The sequence below is a fragment of the Dromiciops gliroides genome, chromosome 4 (genome assembly GCF_019393635.1).
Source record: "Dromiciops gliroides isolate mDroGli1 chromosome 4, mDroGli1.pri, whole genome shotgun sequence".
NCBI classification, from domain to species: domain Eukaryota; kingdom Metazoa; phylum Chordata; class Mammalia; order Microbiotheria; family Microbiotheriidae; genus Dromiciops; species Dromiciops gliroides.
The window spans coordinates 398397477-398416088 of record NC_057864.1 but is presented as its reverse complement, the minus strand read 5'-3'; the positions used below and the strand labels follow the sequence as shown (position 1 = coordinate 398416088).

General features: G+C 33.5%; 1 protein-coding gene across 1 annotated transcript in view; it reads right to left on the bottom strand.

Annotated features, from left to right (window-relative positions):
• ARID1B (AT-rich interaction domain 1B) overlaps positions 1-18612 on the bottom strand; it is a 581815-nt gene that overhangs the window by 353297 nt on the left and 209906 nt on the right. The window contains 1 exon segment of the mRNA XM_044001940.1: positions 3111-3221. Coding sequence (XP_043857875.1) covers positions 3111-3221 — 111 coding nt within the window.

Sequence of the window (18612 nt, the reverse complement as noted above, 5' to 3'; positions counted from 1 at the left end):
CATATATACCAAGATCACAGATTTAAAGTAGAAAAGGATCATATAAAGCAATCCTTCATTTTACAGATGAGGAAATTAAGGGCAGTAAAGATGAACTAACTGGTCCAAGATCAAATTAAATTTCAAAGAGCAGGGGTAGGATTCGAATTCAAGTCTCTAACTTAAAATCTAATGTACTTTTCCAATTAATACTAGTATACACAAACAATTACCCTTCAAATATGTATTGATTTAGGCTCATATGCAGGACAGTAAAAATGCTTAAAAAAAAAACACCAAAAAACCAACCAGTATAAAATACAATGGGATATAGCCACAGTAGAAAATTCATTAGACAGTGGAATATAATAAGAGAGGGCACTTAGACATATCAGAAAATATAAACAAATATACATAATTCCAGTGTCAGAGCTAAATTATATGTGAAAATAAAGAATAAGAAACAGAGCATATGCAGAAGAAAAGCATTGAATCTGAACTAAAGAGGAAGACCTAAGCTTGATTTTTGTCTCTACTACTCCCCAGGTGTATAAATTTGAGTAAGTTAGGTAGCATTTTTTTAAACTCAAGTTGGGGAAAGAACTTTCTCTAGGCCTCATTTTCCTCCTCTGCCAAATGAGGGAATTGGACATATGATCTCTAAGGTCACCTACCATTATGGAAAAAAGTGTTTCAGTGTAGAAAAACTGGTTTTCATAAGAACCAGAAGCAACCATTCAGAAAATGGTACTTCTCTTGTTTTGTTATTTTGCTGAGCAATGAGGGTTAAGTGACTTGCCCAGGGTCACATAGCTAGTAAGTGTCAAGTGTCTGAGGAGGATTTGAACTCAGGTCCTCCTGAATCCAGGGCTGGTGCTTCATCCACTGTGCCACCTAGCTGACCCCTAGAAAATGGTACTTCTAAGAGTCTTGTCCTATCCTCAGAATTAGTTTTCTAAAAGGACTAGTGTATTAGCTCTGATCAATAGGATGAATACATCCAGAATGAGCCCATTTCCTTAACAACTGTAATAAAGAAACATACTGCTAAAGATCTAAAATACAAATAGCCTAAGAAAATGAAATGCTGAACAGTTTACAAGGGGCTGTGAATTATTAACTGAAAACAATTAGTCAATAATGAATGTTAGCAGCTCCCTCTTTATAATACTGGACATGGGGATAGAAGTATTCAAGGATAAGGAGGGTAATCAAGCAAACTTCCCATGGCAGAGCTTTTCAATTATTTAATCTGTTATAACAGTTCATTTCCTCATTAGTTGTTCTTTACAGTTGGTTGTCAACCATCATTTAAGAAACCCTTAATCTGAGAACAGGAGAAAAGAGGATTTTAAAACAACATACTCAATAACTCCAAAATATAAAAGTTATTACATAAAAAACATGGCATGCAGCAAAACCCTCTGGCTGACACATAAAAAATACATACTAGCCAATAATAATCCTATGCAAACCTGCTACAGCACAGACAACTCTTTAAAAAAACACTAAGAATCATATAGCATGAAAATAGAGCAGAGAGAAGTAAAGAAGTCACTGGTTCATACACTTTTTTGCAGCCCATCCTAGTAGCCCATTTAAATTTCCCAAAACAATTTCTTAATATAATAATCAGCAAAGATCACATCTGATTAACAAAAACCTTAAAAAACTCCCATAACACAATGAGCATATATGCCCATCCATACCACCAGCTAACCTCCATTCAGTCAAACAGCTAGAGAGTCACGGAAATATTCTGATAATATAAACAATTCATTAATTTTTCAGACATGAAAACTCTTAATTAGGGGTAACAAAAATACATGCAAAAGGTCCTAACAAAATTTAAACCTTGTAGGTAGAACTTAACCTACCTCCTACAATGTGAAATGAGTATTATTAATTCCAAAATATGTAAGGTAACATAGACTACATGTGTTTAAAAACCATCTCCTTACCAATGCTTAGTCTCAAGTATTCATAAACTAATACATTATATCTTGGTTCATTCATCCCTGACACTCAAATAAAAACAAATGTGATCCCAACTTTTCAGTTAATTTCCATCCTTTGACAATTGTTTTTGGTTTTTTGGGGTTTTTTGCAGGGCAATGGGGGTTAAATGACTTGCCCAGGGTCACACAGCTAATAAGTGTCAAGTGTCTGAGGCCGCATTTGAACTCAGGTACTCCTGAATCCAGGGCTGGTGCTTTAATCCACTTGCCACCTAGCCGCCCCTTGACAATTGTTTTTAATGGAGTTTATGAACCATAATGATTGGTCTATGAATACAGTAGAAAGTTTTTTTAACAAAAAAGTTAACTAAGAAGAGTATCTTTCATTTTGTAGATAATTATTTAAGACTCAGATAAATCGAGTACAGATAAAATTATCTAAAAGGATAATCTAGAACTAAAATGAGTAATTTAAGAGTTTAGTAGTGATAATACACATAATTCAAACACTGAATTTTTTGTATATGTATGCCAGGTGAGCACATATTGGTTGTATTTCACAAATTTTTCATTTTCAACAGTAAAAGAAAAATAGTTCTATTGGAGTGGGGAAAATGGGATAAGGAGATTTAAGGTAAAATGTGCCATCCTTCCACAATTAAAAGGTTAAAGAGAAACAAAACTGCTATAGAATGCCTGAATCTTTTATTTCATCATTTAGACTTTCTGAAATTTTTTAAGGGGTCGGGTGGGAGAACAGGGTTGAGCATATGAGGGGTTAAGGGTATTTATCTGCCTCTGTATGTGTGTACACATAGACTAAAAAGCAACAGGATAAAGAAATCTGAAGTATTATAATCAGCAAACACAGTATAAAGTAAATGTTATTTCTTTTATTGATTATGGCCAAGGATATTGCAAAGCCTGCAACTGAAACTATTACCAATGAGAATTCCTTTAGGAAAGACTATCATCAGAATTAATGTTAATTACTTATAACATCTGCCTTCTAAAAACATGCCCTTTGGAAACAAATACTCAGTAAAACTCCAAAACCAAATTTCTAGTTCAGGTGTTTCTTCCCATCTCTCAAATTAACATAGGCGCAATAAACAATGGCTCATTTTTCAATATATTAATTACATTTCCAGAACAGGCAGATTAATGTCTTACTGGTAAACTTGATGGTCTTTCTTGCTGTATTAGGTTCAAGTCTTCATGGTTAGGCTTTCCTGGTGCCATAGGAGGTTGGGATCTAGTTCCATAGCCTTCCTGAGTCATGTCCTAAACAAATACAAAACCAAGGAAATTGATAAATATCTCTCTCTCAATGGGTAAGGACGTAGTAGGCAAATTACAAACTAATTTATTTTTAAAAGTATATACTGGGGGACAGCTAGGTAGCGCAGTAGATAGAGCACTGGCCCTGGATTCAGGAGGATTTGAGTTCAAATCAGACCTCAGACACTTGACACTTATTAGCTGTGTGACCCTGGGCAAGTCACTTAACCCCCATTGCCCTGGGGGGGGGGGGGAATCCTTTGGGACCAAAAGGATAAAAGTATATATACTAACAAGTTTTACTATAGCAAAATCATAAATATACTATGCATATTATGACTTTCAACATTTCATTAAAAAAAAAACCATTGTTGATGGTCAAAGATCTAGTTAAATAGCAGTGTACAATTTAATTATGAAAACAAAAAAATTTTTTTAATTACATAATACTTGGATTGTTCAAAGGAAGAGTAAAAGAACTGCAAACAAATTCTCCAATAAGTCTTAAAGTCATACCCTATGCTAAATATTAATTTAAATAGATTATTCTGTTGTATTGTCTGAAAAACATTAGCATAATCAGCAACTTCAGGAATTTGTTTTGTTATTCATTTGTCTTCCATAATCCCTGACTGAAACACCATTATAAAGTAATTATTAAGCTCACAATGTGCTTGATATTTAGCAATTTTTTTTTTAAATGCACAGAATTATCCCAGTTTACCTGGAAGTGTTTTTATACATTACAATAGAAAACAAGGGTGCTGAGATTTGTGCAATTCTTACAAACATATTACAGTATAATAAACTTATCCTAACATCCTTTCTTACACATTCTCAACATTTTCACAAAGGTTATTATCGGTGGTTTAAGCCCTTTGCTAAAACAATGTTATGTAATCCAAACTACCATACTATACAAGACTTACTTTATACTAGCAAGTTCCTGCTCATTACAGATCTCTAGGTGAAGAACGATGCCAAAATACTAAATATTTATTTCTTATTACCGCCATTTACACCTGAAGTCAAGGAGGAGGGCAGAATGTGAAATACTCATTATAGCATGTCTAACTGGCACCACAACTTGAAGAACCAGTTTCTGATTATGTAGATGAAAAGGGGAAAGAAAACATCACACCTTAAAAGTTTCTGTCCCCCATTTCCCCAAATACTTCATTTCAGTGCTAAATGGAACACATTTTATACTTCCCCTTTCCAATTTTCATGGCACTTAAATATTGTTTTTAAAGATAATTTTTTCGGTTAAAATTGTATAAAAAGCTTCTTGCCCCACCCCTTTCTCATACAGTAGACACACTTTAAATTACATAGCTTCTTTAAAAAGAAGGTAGTTGAAGCCAAGAAACTTTGCTTCAATAGCTGCCCTCCTCAGAATACAAACTCAACAAATTAGACTTAACTAGCTATGGTGCTGATGCAGTCTAGATTCATCCAGGCTCTGAATAAAAAAGCCTACCAAATAAACAATAAAATTCTATATTCAACCATTTCTCCCTCAGATGCTAATGAGGAGATAGATCAGAATTAAAAATTACAGGTGACTCAAAAATTGACCACCTTCCTTTACAGCAGAATTAAAATCACAATACTTCAGGTTCTTAGTATTATAATAACAATAAGGTCTCATATCACTGGCATGCACATGTCAAGTAAAATCAGGGGACACTTAAAGGGCAACTTTTCAATCTGGCTACCAGCAGAGGGTAACAATTAGGCTCACGGGTGACAAAAGCTGATGGTTGAATGATTATTATCACTCTTCCCTCCCCCAAAACACACACACACACACACACACACACACACACACACACACACACACACACTCTCTCTCTCTCTCTTCTTCCCAATCCCATATTTCCACTTGTAACAGCCCTCCCTGCTGAGTAGACCAGCAGGTTCCTGTGGATTAACATCTAGGGCTTAAAATCAACAGAGGACACAAGGCCTCCATTCAGTAGACTTCACCCCATTACAAAAGCACAAAAAGGTGCAAAAGACAGCTTCACAATAGGCAAACAAATGAACAAACCTCTGCTTTCCTTTTAAAACACACACACACACACACACACACACACACACACACACAGAGTTTCTCGTCACTGCACAGACCTTTATAATAAACTTCAGCTAAAGAAACAGTAGCAACAACAGATCTGCCCTATGTCCAACCTTTTAACTTCGTTTTACTCCCTATTCATAGCTAAATAAATTCCAGCTTTCTAGGAGAGTTGAAAAAAAGACCATTACAAGAGGAATCAGTACAAATTTCAATTTAGATGCTGTCCTTTCAGAAACAAGATTACCCCCTCACTAAACTGACAGAGTATGGAAGACATCAGAGTATATTCCTGAGACATTAAAGATGACATTTCATGCTTTCAAAATTCAAAATAATTAGCTCCTTCCAAAACTGCCAACACTCTTACTGCCAAGAACATTTTAGATAGTGTATTCAGAAATAAAGCTAACAGAATAAATTTCATGAGAATAACCCTAAGTGGAACTTAGGTACTGATTAGATATTGATAGCCCAGTCCTCCTCAAGATAATTATCTCAAAATCAGAGATTAATTAAGACAACACAGGAGAGCATAGATACCATCAATAGTACCAAGTGAAATCATAACCTTGACCCATCACTATCAAGTATTTCCAAAGAGATCACCATTTTATCGTTGGTATTAATTTTTTTCTTCTCTCTACTTAGAAAATATGTGTGTATTATATATACATATATACATATGCAAATAAACATGTATATATAAAATACTAAATATGAAACCAAGTCAAAAGCAATGACTATTATGATATTAAAAAACATGGAGACTTCTGTTTCCAAGGCCATTTTTGCTTTGGGGTGTACTCATTTCAATATGACATATAGGAATACTGATAAAGGAGTATAAATATGACAAAGCACATGGTCACTTCAGCTACCCCTAATAGTCCAGTGGTTTCATGAAGTCAGGGATCAGTACTTATTCTTTCTATTCTCCACAGTAGCTAAAATAGTGGATGTGTACATGTGTGTGTGTTCATGAGTGCGCGCGCGCGCGCACACACACACATGTTATTTGTAGAATGAGGGCAAGAATCAACTGAAAAGGAAAGAATTTAAAAAATAAAAATAAAAACATCCTTTACACTTGGAAACAGTTATTTTGGAATATAACAAAGATTTGAATGAGTCCATCTGAGAGAGACAGAGATGGATATGTTTTCAACTGACAGAAAGACCAAGATATGAAATAGAATGATAGCCTGTTATAATGTAAAAATACATTGCTACCAGGCTTGTGGAATGTGGTTTTTACTTTGAGGTTTTTTTTGGCAAAGTAATTTCTCTCTTCATTTCATCAACAAACTTGCAAATTCATGACCACTCAAGACAGCTTTCGTAACCACGCTTTTTATGAATCAAAGAGAAAATGTTTTTAACAAATTAGGAGTGTGAAAATAGTAGTCTCAAATACCCAAATGAGTTGGTTAAGGATTTCCACAGAATCATAGAATTTGAGAGCTGGAAGAGAACTCTGTGGCTATCAAACCCATCTCCCCTCTAATACATGAAAAGAATCATCAATATAGAACATTCAACCAGTGGGCAACCAACCTCTCCATGAAGACCTCTAAAAGGATGGCAAGCAATCTACCACCTTTCTAAATTCTTAGGAAATTATTCCTAACATCATACCTAAATTTATCCCTTTATATCTTCTACCCATTACTACCGAGTTAACCCTCTGGAGCTAAAGACCAAATTTAATCCCTCCTCCAGAGGAGGATCTTCAAATGCTCGAAAGAAGCCTATCATGGGGCTTTTGAGTCTTGTATTCTCCACCATAAACTCCCCATAATACCTTCAACAGATGCACAGAGATTCAAGGCCCTTCACAATGCAGGCTGTCCACTTAAAAGTTCTGCCAAAACTATGATGCCCAGAACTGAACACAATGCATGAAGCCTGACAAGGGAAGAAGAGTACAGTGGAACTGTCACCTTACTGGAAGTTGTGTTCCTCTTAATTTTAGGTGACGTTGTTGAGCCATCTTAAAAGCTTGCAGTTCACCATTTTGAAAAAGCAATTTGTAATTATGAAAATAAAGTGACTAAAATGTCCATGTCCTTTGAACCTGAGACTTCATTATTGGGTTTATACCTCAAGGAAGCCATCAATAAGAAGAAAGATCCCAAAATAAACCAAAATATTTATAGCAACACTTTTTGTGATAGCTAAGAATTGGAAACAAAGTACATGCTCATTGGGGAATGGTGAAATAAACTAATTCATGAATGTAATGCACTACTATTGTGCAGTAACAAATGACATGTGAGGAATACAGGGAAGCATGAAGAGAGACCCACATGAACTGATGCAGAGTGAAGTAAGTAGAACCAAGAAAACAATATATACAGTAGCTACAATGTTAATCAAAGTAAGGCTCCCGGGACTATCATTTACAGATACTGTTGTCTTCCTTCTCACAGAAAATTAGGACATTTTCACTTTTACAAATTGTGATACCTCTTTTGTTCTTGACTTTTTCAACAACTGACAAAAGTAGCTCAACATCAGGTTTTCAGGTCTTACGTGTTTTTTGATCATCTTTTTTTGTCCAGAGATAAATAAGTCTGTTCTGAAGAAAAGGTGTGTTTGTAACAAAGACTTATATAATTCAATCAACAAAGAAAATCTTTAAATAGTCAAATAAAAAGTAACTTCATTTCAATTTTAGGAAACAATATGACTACGCAAGGACATAATGAATGTAGGGTTAGTGAGGTAGAATGGGGGAAAAAATCATTCTATTTTATTTACCAATTTCTATTACAGTTGGTTAACATAAAATTTAAACCTTTATTGCATTTGAATTTCAATAAAATGCTGAATGAATCATGATAACTATAGCAATAATCACACTTAAAAAGTAAAATAAATGAGATTCAGAAATGGAAATGTATCAATATTGGAGGGGAGGGGAGTGCCTGGGAAAAGAGGATCCTGGGAGACAATTTCATAATAAAATTTAACTTAGAATCCCTATCCTAGTCAGTAGGCTAAGTGCAAAATCTAAGATAAGACACCTAAGTGCCTTAGCCACACTGGCAAAAAGCATAATAGATGTAGTTCAGAAGTAGCTGACAACGATTCAGTAACTAACTTCCAGAAATAGATAGACAGAATTAAGTAGGTGGTGACAAGGGAATGGATGCAATAGCATGTGGAATGTCATGTAAAATATGACAGAGTAATAAATTTAATAACTGAATTCATGGAATCTCTGACTTGAAAGGGTAATACAGATGTGAGAGTGGCAGGGAGGTTTGGGGTAGGAGGGATATATATTGGCAGAAAGCCTTGAAAATAGTGAAGAACATTTCATGTTTGCTACAAAAAGAAGTTTATTGAGCAAATCCAAGTGATAGCGAAATTAGTTTCTTATAAAGATTTTAATAGCTGCATATAGGATAAACAGATTGCAAAAAATTGCCAAAGTAGTCAAGCTTGATTGTTATAATTTTTAAATGAGTGACTAAAATATTTATTAAATGCTTTTAGGAGGGATTAGGGGAGTTATGGGCGAGGAAGAAAGATCTTGAGAGAATAGGATTACTTTAAAATAAAATAATGAAAACTAACCATAGGGACAAAAAAATTGATTAAAAAAGGAGGGGAAAAAAATAAGCCTAATTCAGAAACAAAAAGCAATACTAGTCATATATAAGAAAATGCAAACCTAACTCATATCTTTAACTGTGAATGGATTATACAATGCAATAAAACAAATAAAAAACCTGACAGACTGGATAAGAAAACAAAACTCCAATATCTACTGTTTACAAGAAAACATCTAAAAAGCAAAGACACACACAAAACAAAAATTAGAGGCTAGAACAAAATTTACTATGCATCAGGGGAATTCAAAAAGCAGGAAATTCAATCATATTATCAGAAGAAGCAAAAAACAAAAATGCATGATATAAAACAAGGCAATAACATTATACTGAAAGGAACAAAGACAATAAATCAATGTCAGTATTAAACTTCTATGCTCTAAATACCATAATATCTAACCCACAAAGGAAAAATAAACTGACTTATAAGAATACATATATGATGATAATAATAATAGAAGACTTTAAAGTTCCTATCTCAGAATTGAACAAATCTAAGAAAGATAATAAAACAGAAACTAACAAATAGTAGATAAATGAGAACTAAAAGATTTATAGTACCTTCTGGATGGAACCACTAAAGATCATACATATTCCCAAGTGCCCAAGAGAACTTTCTTAAAAACTGGTCATCACAAATACTTTAAGATAACAATTTAAAAAAAGAAAACATTTCTATGTGATATCACTATTATAGAGAGCTTCCAATAAAAGCAAACCTCTTCAACCAATGAAGAACAATGACAGCTTTTCAAAGGAATCACTGGCTCTTGAGCAAGGGTAGAAAGCATCTAAAATAAGATCAAGGAAGCATTTACTTAGTAGTAAAAAAAAAAAAAAAGTTCATCTGATTAAAAGAGCTTTAAACTAAAAAAGGGAAAAAATGTACATTCCGTTGTTAAACAAGATATCTGAATTCAGTGATGAGGGAAAAGGCCAGAAAAATACTCAGTCAAATGTACATAAAGTACAAAATGCAGGGAATAAAGAAAATAAGTAAAAGATCTTAAAAAAAAAAAGACAGATTTGTTAGAATAGAACTTATAGTCGTAAGAGGGATGCATCTTGTTCAAGAAGAAAAAATATTCATGTATATATACACAGTTACATTTATATAACACTTGAATAGTACTCATATATACATATATTATCAATCTAGACAGACCTCTCTTATGGAGTTTGGTAGAATTCTGATTACAACAGAGTCCCCATTACATTCAAATTTTTTCTCAATGATGTAGAAGAAGGCAGAGATGGTATGAAGAACAGATTTGTAGATCTCAAATGAATGAATGAATAAAATAGAAGTTAAATGGGATAGCATATACAGTAGATTTGAGAAGACCAGAAAAAGACCTTAAAGACTAAAACACTAGGTTGAAAACCTAAGACATAAATATATTCTTGAACTTAGATTCAAAAAGAAATCACAATAAAGTAGAAAAAGGGAGTAACAATTCTAAAAAGCAACTCATGTTAAAAACAAAACCATACCCTAGGGGACTAAATACATTGAAAGTTCAATATACATCAGCATAATGATGGACAAGCTCCAGAATTGGTCTCAGTCAGTTGTTTAGAATGACAGAGGTAATACTCTCACAATATTCTGACACCTCAGATTCATTTCTAGTCATCACATTTTAGGAAGGTACATATAAGAAGGCAACCATGATGGACTTGAAACCAGACCCCATGAGGACTTGTTGAATATGTTAAGCCGAGGAAAGAAGTTTAGAAGGGGCATAATATTTGCCTTTAAGTATTTGCTGAAATATCATGTGGAAGAGAAATTACATTAAAGTTGTTCTCTATGGCTCTAGAAGATTAAAATAGTTAATGGACAGGAATTGCCAGGCAGATTTTTGCTGAACCTAAGGGAAAATGTCCTAATAATGGGAGCTGTCCAAAAATGGAATGAATGAGCTGTCTTGGGTAAGAAAGGGGTCACTGGGAAATGTACTGTGGGGAAGAGGTATGGGGAAAGTTTGCTAGAGATGTTGCAGATGAGATTCATATGGTGAGTTAACTAGACTAGATAACCTGAGGTCCCTTTCTAGTCATTAAATCTACTGAAGAGATCAGGTCTTCCATTAAGCCATTCTTCTTCAGTGGCTTTCTCATTTCTAAAAAATGTTATAGTAAATTAAGTGATAAACACATACTATAAACATACAGTCCCTTATATTTATTTTATTTTAATTTAACATTTAACGTGAATTTGCTTTGTCTCCCCAATGAGACTGTAAACTGCTTCAGGGAAGTGCCCTATTCATAATATTTTTATATTCCTGAGTGTCTAGCATACTACTAGGAATTTTTAAATGTATTTACTGAATTTTTAAAAATGAGAAAAAATGGAAAGTTTATGTATAAACCACAAAATATCTATAAATGTAAATTACTTATCCATAGAAATATGAAAAAAAAATCCAAGAATAGAGCTAAGCCTAAAAGGTGAGTTTTCTCTTTTTGTTCAGGAATTTTTTCCACGGTTAAACTGAATATTTTAATATCTTTCCCCCAATTTAGGCCTAATAAATACTCAATGCAGTAATTAGAAAGACTTCTCATGAAATGTTTTAACAGGTCATTTTGTGTCTAAACTGTGTTTGGGTTTTGTTTGTTTGTTTGTTTTTTGGTAAGGCAATTGGGGTTAAGTGACTTGCTCAGGGTCACACAGCTAGTAAGAGTCAAGTGTCTGAGGCCGGATTTGAACTCAGGTCTTCCTGAATCCAGGGATGTTGCTTTATCCACTGCACGACCTAGCTGCCCACTAAATTATGTTTTTAAAAGTAGGTATCAGAAAAAAAACCTCATTTTCCTTATTGTCAAGTAAGTTAGATTCAAGAGACACCCAAAAAAGAGCACAGGAAAAAAAGGGCTCATTCACCACATGATTTTATACTAGAAAGACTACAAAATGTATCAAATATCTCTGAAAAATTTTAGATATCCAAGACAGTAAATACATAAGACAAAAAGAAATTGTTCAATAGAGATAGTCAAAGAAAATGAACAGTAATCAAGAGAAATGTAAACCCATAACACATTAAACTATACTCCAAGATGCATTTACTGGGAAATCGGTAAGTATGGCAGAATGGGAAAGTATGACCAAAAATCTCATATAAGCTATTTTTAAGATAGAGAAAAGGGGAACTTGTAAAAAAAAGTAATAAGGAAATGAAAGGAAACAACAGTGAAAGATGACCAAAAATGATTAACCAGGGAAGGGACTGAAGAACAAGGGGAGCCCTACAGCTCTATCAATCTGAACAAAAATCAACATAGCAGAATCTCCAATTTAGCCAAGAGGAGATTGACCTGCAAAAGAACTATGGACATATGGCTCTATAGTTCCCACTGATGAGCAAGATCACAAAAATCAACTGACAGGCAATGATCTGAAGCACTCAAGAGCAGAGCAAGGCCAAGGATATTAATGGCTACAGCTTTGTTGTTCTGATCTCAAAACAGTATCACAGATTGAGCCCACAACCAAAAGAGATTAACTCCAAAATATCTACAAATTTCAGAGATAAGATCAAGTAAAATTCAAGTAGGAAGAAAAGAAACAAGAGTTTAAAATGATTATATACATTAAATGAGAGCTCTAAAGGAAAGAACTAGAAAAGAAATGAGAATTCTGGAAGAAAAATTTGGAGCATACAAGAGGTATGATATCTTACACAAGCAACAGACTACTTGAAAATTAGCCTAACAGAAATCATTAACTCTGAGAAATAATAAATATTAAAACAAGTAGACTGATAAAAATAAAACAAATTGTACTATATTTTTAAACAAAGACAAGTGACTCAGGAAAACAGTTCATGGAGACAGTGGACTATCTGAGAACCAGGATGAAAAAAAAAATGTGGACGAGATATTTCAAGAAATTATGAAATATGCCTAGATCTATTAGAACCAGGATAGAATGGAAAGAACCTATCATTTATCTTCTGAACAACCACTCAAAGGAGAAAAACCCAAAGAACATCAGAGTTAAAATCCAGAGATTCCAAGTAAAAAGAAAAAACCCCAGAAAACCTGCCAACAAAATCAAGTATTGAAGAGCTACAGTCAGATACAAAAGAGTAGAAAGTCTAGAATACGATATACCAAAAGGCTAACAATTTAAGCTTATACCTTGACCAGCAAAACTAAGTTTAATCGACAGATGAAAATGGCATCTTCAATGAAAAAGAGGGTTTCCAAGCATTATCAAATGTGAGAATAAAAAGAAATATAAAATGATAAATCTAAGGAAATCAAATAGGACTATACAGAACAGAAAAAAAAAATCTTTACATTCTTACAGGAGATGATACTAATCTCCAGTTCGGTGATATTTTGACGATCATTAAAAAAGAAAGGAATGAGAGAGGAAAAGAACAGGGAAGAACGGGGTATATTTCTGATCTAACATAATTGGGGTAAATGTAGAAAAGTATACATATAAGGAGAAAGGGGTGGGCAGAATGGGCACCACTTAAACCTCGCTGTTCAAAAGAAGGTATAAGACACGTATACATAGAAAAATTTTAATGTACAAATACATTCAACAAAAAAACAGGAAGGATTAAGAAACAAGGTAAATTCAAGGGAGGATCTGCCATAAGAAAAACCACCTGTAATCTCAGACAACAGATCACAAAAAAGAGTTTAAAAGTAAACAAAAAAAGCTCAAGAATTTACAATTGTAGTCTAGACGAGGGAAGTGAAGTGTAGGAGTACAGAAGAAAATGGAATCTAGCAAGGAGCACAGGTGCTGCCCACATTCCTTCTCTGATCACCCACTTTTTTGTAAAAAGAGGGAAAAATATAAGAAAATAGGATGGAGATAAGATGAAGAATCCAGCAATACTTTTTTAAGAAACACACACTTAAAACATAAAGACACAGAAAAAAATAATAAAATGAGGGCCTGGAGTATATAAGTGGAATTTTTAAATGAAGAGGTATGAATGACAATGTCAAATAAGCAATAATAAAAAGGCTTACTTAAAAGAAATAAACAACGAGATAAACAATACGCTAAACAACGAATTAATATCAAAAGTTAAGATAAAAACACTGAACTGAAGTGAACTGTAATATTTAAAGGAAAAGCGAAACAAATTATAGCGATAGAATGAAACTTAAAGTTGAAGAATTTATATATTCCTTTCAGAATCAGACAAATATAACCCCACCCAAAAAAGGATTTAAAAATGAACAGAATTTTAGAAAACTTAGATGCAATAAATCCTTTACTAGCACATGCTTTATTATCCACAATACAATAAAATTATTTACAGTTAAGTGCCCCTTAAAATTAAAATTGAACCGCAGTCAAAATAACTAAATCCTAAAGAAAAGAACCAAAAAACAACTAAATACACACACACAAAACACTAAAAGAAATCATGAAAAATCAAAGATTAACTAAGATGAAAGAAAAAATAATTTTTAAAATGAAACAAAATTGATTTAAGAGAAAAAGTTAATTATCTCAATAATTTAAAAATCCATAACAAATTAATATGGATTTTTAAAAATTAGAAACTTTTGCCCTGCCATATGCCAATAAACCAAAACCACAAGGAAATATTTACAAAAATCTTAATAATCCAAGAAATAACAAGAAATAAAGTATTCTAATAACTCAGTCACACAAAAGGAAATAAGTCACACAAATGAAAAAGCAAATCATAAGTAAATTACCAATGGAAAAAATGCTGGTGTCAGCTGCACTAAATAGTATCAATGAATACTTCATTGCAATATTACATAAGCTATTTGAAAAAATAAAGACACAACTGATAAAATTCCTTCCATAATACAAATATAATCTTGATAACAAAACCAAGAGTCAAAACAGAGAAAATAAACCATTGATCTATATTCCCTAATAAACATTAACTTAAAAATTTTAAATTAAATATTAGCAAAGAGTATACAGCAACATATCAAAAAGATCATACAGTATAATGAGGTTGCATTTGTAAAGGGAAATGAAAGGTTCAGTATTAGCGAAATATGAATATACTTAACAAAAACAAAATTCACTTTGTGTCAGTAGATGCAAACAAAAAATTTGACAAAACACAAGAACCATTTTTGATTTAAACATTAGAAAAAATTTAAGTAGAGTTTTCATTAATCTGATACATATTACATCTACAACAAAGTTCTGGCATTATATGCAACAGGCACAAACAAAGCTTTTTCAAAATTATATCAGGGAATTCTAGCAGTATTTGACATATTTGACATACTGCTAGAAGACCAAAGAAAAAGAAAAAGAAAAAGAAAAAAGAAAATAGAAATCCAGGTATTTGCATAAGAAAAAAAATCACCTTTTAAAAGTGTGCTTAAATAATTCTAGAGAGTTCACTAAATTGTTATTGAAATATTACTATTGGCTAAATTACAGATGTATAATAAATCCACACAATCAACATGTCTGCATATTACCAACAAAACCCATTAGGACAATGCGTATCCTTAAAATAACTAGATATTATATCAAAATGTGGAAATCAACCTATCAAGACACATACATGTACTCTGTAAGTATAACTACAAACACTCTTTGCAGCAATAAAAACAAGGGTAATTAACTTGAGAAACTGATCATGGATAGGTCAAGTCAAAATAACAAAAATAATAATACTGAAATTAATTTATATGAAGACTATCTCAATAAACCTACTTGAGTTCAAATCTGGCCGTAGACATTTACTGGCTGTGTGATTCTGAACTTACCCACTGTCTGCCTCAGTTTCCTCAACTGTAAAATGGGCATAATAATCATTTGAGAGGGATGTTTTGGAGATGAAATGAAGTAATATTTGCAAAGTGCTTTGAAAGCCCTAAATAAATAAATCAGCATTGATATGATGAAGCTACACCTTTGTTTTGACTACCTGGATACACGCTAGCCAATACTATGGCAAAGTGAATAACACTTTAGAGACAAATTCGACAAGACAAATACTGAATTGCTGCATTTTTTTAACCTGCTGAACAGAAGTGAATAATGTCCATGGGGGAAAGACTATTAGACTCAGAGCATATGGGTAGAATTCTAGTTTGAGTCCAACTTCTTACTGTAACAATATGACCTTGGACACACCATCTCTCTTCTTGGCTTCCTCCTCTAATTTTATATAAATGTGTGTGTGTGTGTGTGTGTGTGTGTGTGTGTGAGTGAGAACACATACAAACAGAATAATTTACAAAATATAAATAATATAATAAAATGATATAATCAGACTAGATCTTAGATGAGTCCCTTCTTAATGCTAACATCCTGTTAATAAACAACTATTTGTGCAGGGTATAAAATTTTGCATTTATTATGGTGTCCAATATGATTTATATCACTTCTTTTACCTTTCTTAGGATCCCGTGAACATGAGTTTGAACCCTTTAGCCTTAGGGTAGAGAAAGGAGAGATTAATGTGTTATTCCCCCTTACTTCCTGATGACCTCAAAGGCCAGGCTGGAAGGGCTGCTTTTAGCTATCAATTGAACGGAAGAGTTATTTTAATGTTTTAAACACTATTCTTCAACCAAGACAAGACAGTCTTTAACAAGCTGCTTTGTGGTATTTTCTTATTGCATGAGTAGTTCATTTCAGTGCTATCAACAGCAGATTCCTCCCCCCAGATTACCTGCCACCAACTGAATATCTCCAAAGCACAGAGCTTACCAGCATAAATGAGGCTATAGCAGTGCCCCAGGCATAGAGTGAAGAAGAAACCCTGAAGGGAGCTTATAGACTAGAGAGAAAAGCTGCACCAACAGCATCTGTTTCCACTAGGGTAATCAAGTTAGGTAGCTGAAGGCTGCTACTACCTCATTCAAGACCTAAGGAAGTCTTTCCCCAACCCGCCCCCCTCACTTTTTCAAGAATTCCTTCCTAAACTAACAGTTGGAAATGAAAAGGAAAAGAACATGATTTTCTAAAATCAATTTTCTTAAAATGCTAGAGAAAGACTACAAAGTTATTCACTGGCAAAATTTGACTAAAATGATTACGTTTTCCTTCTCAACTCAAGCTCTGATTCCTTGCTATTTATACAAAACTAAGTGAAAGACTGTCAGTTCTCAATTATGTATGCTGTGGAATAACACTGTATCCCAAGAAAATATGCAAACTTAAAAGCACCAAGACATTATTGTGGCCATTTATGTATGTAAATGTTTAAAAGAAAGCTGAACCAGGAATGAATGCCTCCACTTTATGAAGTTAGGAATCAGAGAGGGACTGGGGGAGATGCTTAAGACTTCCATCTCCTCCCCTCTTTCCATGTTAAGAATTGATAACATTACTTTGTATAATGACCAAAAAAATGTATCTCCCTAAAGCAAGGTGGGTTCCGGAATTCCATACAGTTCTCTGCCCACGATGAATTTAAAACAAGTTCTTGTTCACTTGGATGAATGGCATAAATTCCCTCTAAGTAGGAAAGGGTCAATTCAATAGGACCTTTACTCAGTACCAACTCTATATAACCAGCTAGGAGTTAAGTGAACGAGGCAATGTGGCATAGTAAAAAGAACAGTGAATTAGAGCACCTAGATTCATCCTAGCTCTCTGTGACTACTTACTGGATGATGTGAGGAGCAGCATTTCACCATCCTCAGACTCACTTTCCTTCCCTTTAAAATGAGGGAATTGGATTAGGAGGATTAAATCTTTTCGAAGTCCTACAAAATCTATAAATCCTACCCTCAAGTAACCTGAATTCTAATGAGAAATAAGACATGCTGAACACAAACATACCAGACAATGTCATAGGAGCTTTGGTGAAACAGAAAATGGTTAAGGGTAAGGAAGAAGAGACTATAAAAACAATAAATTATTCCAAATTGTTTTCTGGATGTAGGGGTTACATTTGAAAGTTAGAGTTAACATTTATGTTAATGATTTCCAAAAAAAGTTGCCGATTCTATAAAGATGATGAAAGTAACCTTTGCTACAAGTGATAACTAAATTCAAATCTGAGTATTTTTTTTTAGTTCCTCAAAATAAAGAGTTCCATAACAATTCGTTATGGTCGAAATTGAAAATGCTGTAAAAACTAGTGAAGGCTAAGTAACTCGGGTCTAAAAATGTTATCTATCTAGGCCACATTGAAATATTCTGCAAACGGTTTAATTAGGAGAGGAGCAAGAAACAACGTGAGTGGCATGATAGCAAACAGCTGAAATATAATTTATGAAATCCATATGAACAAACAGGTACAGGATGTTTTTTCTTTTCTTTTCTTTTTTTCTGGCCAGAGACAGTAGAGTTAGCTGCCAACAAGGTTCTACCTTTCAGACTGTCTTGCCAACTAAGTCAAGAAGATGAACCAGCACTGCCTCTGGCAGCTTTTCCACTTACCAAGGCAATGGGTAAACAATTTAAATAAGAGGGAAAGGAAGGAGGTCCCAGGCAGAGAAGACTTTTAAGAGAAGTGGGACGAAAAATAAAAAAGAACAGGAGAAATTACAATTATTAAAAACAAAAATAAAACAAAAAAACCTATCCCAGTTACAAAAGGAGTAGCAAGTAGCAATACAAATCACACTTTTTAACCAGAAGAAAACCATAGCTTCTTTGATCTGTGAAACAAAGGAGTCCCTCTTTCCTAACCCTCCCATTAATTTTCTCTCTTTCTTTCTTTCTTTTTATTTTATTTATTTATTTAGCAGG